The following is a 5667-nucleotide window of genomic DNA, read 5'->3' as shown; positions in this document are numbered from 1 at the left end:
CAATTCAACTTAGGACCTAAATGGAGGATCTTGCAAATATGACCAAGCTCAACATGGGTTAATATATTCTGTTCTTTTATTATCCCCAGGTTGCATGTTCTGCAGGTAACAAGCATAATGGGCAGGCGTGTGCTGAAAGCAATGGGAGGTGGATTTTCCACCCTATACCCTCCCCTATATATAGATCTACTCCTGCTGTTTAATACAAGGGCGGGAGTGAAGATGTTTCTTCTGCTCGTTCTCACTGTGTATGGTCCTCACGGCTTTGCCGCCAATCTGGTGAGTACCGACAATAGAAAGATTTCATAGAGAAGCCATAGAAAACGCAACAACTTCTTGTCCTTATACAGATAAACACCACTGGGACCATGGACGAGATGGGCATCTGTCACTGTTCTGTGGCCCTCCCGAATTCCACCTTCCCAGCAGATCGTTTGGAGATCTTGGAAGTTTCCTACAAGGATCTGAGCGCCAATGCCCAACATGAGATCTCCAGGGTAAGACGAGATGAGATTCTGACTTTGGTGGTTGTTGTTGGTGCTTCTCTTGAGATGCAGGATGTCTTTATGAAATATTTTAGGTGCAAAGTTACCAAGCGACATTGACCGAATATCTGCAGAAGCTAAATAACCTGACCAGACGGGTGGAGACCATGGAGACCGCTGGCATCGTGTACACTGAGTTGGACTTCACACTGATTAAGTTGGAGATCAAAGAAATGGAGTCAATGGTATACAAACTTCGAGAATCTATCAACGGCTCCAATACTCTGGTAGAAGCTCTGTACATGGAGGTAAGTCAGCACGTGAAGGGTTACAACGTCATATCATAAACCAGTATGGAAAACATAACTGAGGCAAATCTAATCATTGTTCTGTTGTGTCTAATTCCCAGATCCGCAATATATCAGACATAGTGAACCAACTGGAATATTACGACAAGAACAACGTCCTAGCGGTAAGGCGAGAGATTGCTGCACTACGTAAGAGACTTCAAGATTGTGAGAAGAACCAAACGAGCCAAGAGCCACCACCAATCACCTACGGTAAGTGGAAGTTATGGTCAATGTACATAGATCGGTCCAAACTGTCCCGGGGGAGATTTAAAGGGGTTGTCCCATCACAAGGATCCTATCTATACTGCTTGTTAATGTGAATATAAGACTTTTCCTAAATACATTGCTTCAGCAAAACTGCTTTGTTTGTCCACTATATTACTTTATTCATTTCTCTGTTGACACATCCCTTGACTTATCTGGTCAAAAGTCAAGTGATGTATCTGCTGCTCTCAGGGGGGAGGGAGGAGGGGCTAAGTGCACGGGAGCGAGCCTAGAGGGGGGGTAGTTTACACTTTGGGAGGGGGGGGAGGGGCCGCCAATACAGACCCAGCATCCGCTGTAATAGAGAGGCGGATGCCGGGGAGTGTTAGACGCTGGCACAGGTGCCTGCAACATCGCTATGCTCCTGCCCTGCATGAAGCCAGCAGCGGCAGGAGCAATGCTGCTGTTCTGGAGGGGAGGGGGAGGGAGGGGGGGGGGCGGAGGAGCGGAATAGCAGCATCGCTCCTGCCGCTGCTGGCTTCATGCAGGGCAAGAGCGTATCGATGTTGCAGGCACCTGTGCCGGCGTCTAACACTCCCCGGCATCCGCCTCTCTATTACAGCGGATGCCGGGTCTGTATTGCATTGTGAAGGCTGTACGTCCGATGCCTAGCTGCATCAGGAGCGCACACGCAGGGCCAGTGGCATAGAAGCGACGACTTCTCGCCGCTGGCTTTGCATATGTAACCCCGCCCACCAATGACGCAAAAAGCCGGAAGAAAGAAGAACTTACAGCAGCGAAGAGTGGTGAGTATGCGACGTGGAAATACCCCTTTAAGGAAATATTAGATTTCTAGTGAGATTTTACGCCAACTTGCAAAGTTTTCAAAAGTGTTGAGGAAAAGTGTGAGGAATCTTAAAGTAAAGAATATCAAAGTTATCAAAATATTTGCTGCAATTTCTTGGTGCCCGTACCAGATATTCCGGCTCACATGTCTCGTGGGCTCTCGTTTGTACAATTTGCACCCGACAATGTTTACTTGTTGAATCTTCTCCATTGGGCTCTTTACTGCCACATGTTGCCAAATGAACCCACCATTTTAGACTGGGACATTGTTGTTGAGATTGCACAGACCTGGAGATTGGTGCAATCTCCAATTTGAGAAACCAGAAAGCAGTTTGATGGTTAACAATTGTGTAGTAATCTGCAGCTTAGCCAAACCTCAAGGCCAATAACAACAATCCAACTCATCCAGTGTCGGTCAATCTTACACTAGTGTAACACCCCCTTTGGCCACACCCCTGGGTAGCGGGGCGTTCGGATAAGTATTAGTTGCCGTTCTACCTTTCTTAGCGCAGTGCCTCCACCCTTGTCGGTGATATTCTGGTGCTTCCGGGTTGACAGTACCTTTCTTCAGATCTCTGTCCGGGGCTTGACAAGGGAAAGCCCCGCCCACACCAACACGCCAGAGAGGATTGTGGTATAAACAAAGAAACCTTTATATGGAACTTAATAAAGTAATGGTGAAGTACAATATGCAATAACATTCACAGCATCAGTAAGATGTAATACTTTAAACGATAAACCTATCTAGAAAATGGCAGGTCTATATGGCAAAGCCCTAGTACAATGTATAACAATCACAAAGCTCAGTCGTAATACAAGGCCTGTTGCCGCGGTTCTGGAAAGAATCTTCTTTCGTTGGTGCACATGAAATATGTCAAAAATGAACAATGCTCCTTTAATTCCTAGCAGAGTAATATTGGTACTGGCTACAATCATCTATCAGCAGCAGCAGGCTCTATCCCTTACAATAGAACATGGCAGCACAGCAGGTGTCTGGATGCATCAAGTCTCTTTTACTCCTTCTGCAGTGCTCCAGCTTAAAAAGTTATACTAGCCAAGAACCATTTACTCCTGGATCATAGGATGCAGTCTAAATAAGAATGCTGGTGGTAGGTACACTTACAGTTCCAGAAGAATTAACGCTTTCCTGTCCAACAGGCTGCCAAAGGGTTAAGTCTGGAAGAACGTTGCGGTGTAGCAGGGAGGCGCCTCCGTCGGTTGGGGAGGGTATGGATACCCCGTCTATTTGGCAAATCGTCCTGTAGAGTTGGTAACCTTTTCTCTGAAGGAATTAAATCCTCTTTCCATTTGCTTTCAGCCTCTGGGAGCTCAGGAGATCTTACTCTTGCATCCACCTGTGATCCCTCTCTCCTGCAGACTCCCTGAGCACATGGTCTCCCCTGCCAAGCAGCCCCTCCCATCCTCCAAGGATTTGATAAACAATCACAATTGCTTTCATGCTGCATGCACAATGTTTGCAAACTGTTAACCCCTCGTTGCCTTGAACTGCACACAGGGGTTACACTAGGTTCACACCTGTGCTTGACTTTCTGTTCCTTGAGTCCACTGAGGGCCTGAGAAACGGAAACCTAATCCGCATAAAGGGGTCAATCAGGTTTCCGCCCGAAAAATGCAAAGAAAAGTCCTGCTTGCATTTTTCTACTCTGGGGACCGAACAGTGAGCAGGCGCAGGAGTGAACAAAGCCTCAGAGGTATCCTGGACATTATTTTGTTGTGTTTGCTCAGATGCTTATGGACTAGTTATTGTAATACTCTTTAACCCTTAAGTCATACTCCTCTGAAGACAAAATTTTACGTTTCCGGTATTTCATTTCCGGCATTAGGGCTAACTTCAAAGCAGGGTCTCCTTTTAGGATGAGGTTTCCCTTCTATGATTAACTAGGAAGACCGGTATCATTCCGACCTACAGCTCCTCTGGATACATGGCCTGTGATATTGTATTTATTAAAGGGATTTTGTCACTGTTGGTCCTTTCACGTTTTTCTGCCTTTAGCAATCATTGGCTTAGATGCAAGCGCGTTGACATCTGTCCACACCATGTTACTGCTGAGGCCTAGTCACATATCACAGCTGTCCCTGGGGGCCACTGATGTCATTCAGGAGGCCAGAAGAGACTCAAAGAGGATTCCAAGGGCCACTACAGATCCCTAAGACAATTTTTTTATATTTATTCACCTCCCCTGGGGTCCCAGCATATAATAGTGGTTCATTGATGGCAAACCCCCAAAATGTTGTAATAAATTTGGCTCATTATGAACCGGTTTATGCTTTGGCACTTCGCTCTTTAGAACATTGGCAATGCCCTTGTTGCTCCAAAGAGCTCATTTCAATATTGATATAAAAGGTGATCTGAACCTATCTATCTATGGGGCTGGGTTGACATGATGAGTCCTCTGAGGTTGTCACGCTCGAGTTCTATGACCAGGGCACTGCTGTCATTTATGTAATGTATTTCTCAATAATTTGTTCCATTTCTGATATTTTTAGGATCCTGCAATCATGGAGGAATCATGAATATCAGTAAACCATTTGTGGTCCAGTTGAACTGGTTAGGGTTTCCCTATAAGTTTGGAGGATGGGGGAAAGACTCTTACTCAGGTGCGAGTCAGAACGTACATTGGGTGGCCCCTCTTGCAACAGACGCTCGTATGATGACCACTATTCGATTCTACCCCACATACAATGATCTCTTGCTCTATAGAGGGGCCACAGAAAAGTTACTTGCAAGATATATACCCACTAGTGCTATTTATGACTACTCTAACAGCGGCCAAGGCGGAGGCGTCATCATGTTCAACAATTCGTTGTTTTACAATTGTTATAACAACAGGGACATCTGTAAAGACAATGTAGACACCAGTGGAGTGGAGCGCAAGACACTTACAGATGCCACCTTCAACAACCGATTCTCTTACGCCTCCTCCAACTGGCAAGACATTGACTTGGCCAGTGATGAAGATGGCCTCTGGGTCATTTACTCTACGGAGAAAAATTCTGGCAACATTGTCATTGGGAAACTAAACCCCCTAACCCTGGTGGTGGAGAAGACTTGGATGACATCCCAATACAAGCCAAGTGCCACCAATGCCTTCATGGTGTGTGGAGTGTTATACGCCACTAGAACCCTCAGCACCAGAAAGGAAGAAATCTTTTACATGTACGACACCAAGACAGGCAAGGAAGGTCAGATGAGCATCATCCTTGACAAAATGATGGAGAACGTGCAGAGTCTCTCCTACAACCCCAATGACCACAAGATGTACATGTACAATGATGGCTACCTGGTCACATACAATATGGACTTCAAGCCAATACCTAAGCCTGCCTAAGAAATCTGTGATTCCCTTGTAATCTCAGATTATCCATAGTCTCTCTGCGTATGTACTGGAGACACCGAGCCATCCTCTATACATTACATACATCTAAATAGATCTCTGGACCTGATGAGATCGGAGGACTTTCCTAATGCCACATAACCGTCTGGTCCTTTCTGAAAGTTTTCTCGCATGATTATTAATATAATCATTATCTTAAAGGGATCCTATCATTCAGAAGTATTTTTTTCTGCCTAACATGTCAGAATAGCCTTAAGAAAGGCTATTCGTCTCGTACCTTTAAAAGTGGTCTCCAGCCCGCCGTTCGGTAGAAATACTGTTTTTTACCGGTATGCAAAAGAGTTCTCTCGGGGGTGGGTCCCAGCGCTGAAACAGTACTGGGGGTGTCCCCAATGCTGCGAGAGAACTCTCTCCAGCAACACCTCC

General features: G+C 45.8%; 1 protein-coding gene across 1 annotated transcript; it reads left to right on the top strand.

Moving 5' to 3' along the window:
- The first annotated feature begins 222 nt into the window (after positions 1–222).
- Positions 223–5235, top strand: LOC142184209 (olfactomedin-4-like). The gene is made up of 5 exons (XM_075258966.1): positions 223–279; positions 351–497; positions 581–793; positions 895–1045; positions 4394–5235. Exons 1-5 carry the CDS (start codon positions 223–225, stop codon positions 5233–5235), a joined length of 1410 nt encoding a protein of 469 aa, XP_075115067.1.
- Positions 5236–5667: the final 432 nt, after the last annotated feature.

The sequence above is a fragment of the Leptodactylus fuscus genome, chromosome 11 (assembly GCF_031893055.1).
Source record: "Leptodactylus fuscus isolate aLepFus1 chromosome 11, aLepFus1.hap2, whole genome shotgun sequence".
NCBI lineage: Eukaryota > Metazoa > Chordata > Amphibia > Anura > Leptodactylidae > Leptodactylus > Leptodactylus fuscus.
The sequence above is the reverse complement of the archived record's forward strand: the minus strand, read 5'-3'. Positions and strand labels throughout refer to the sequence as shown.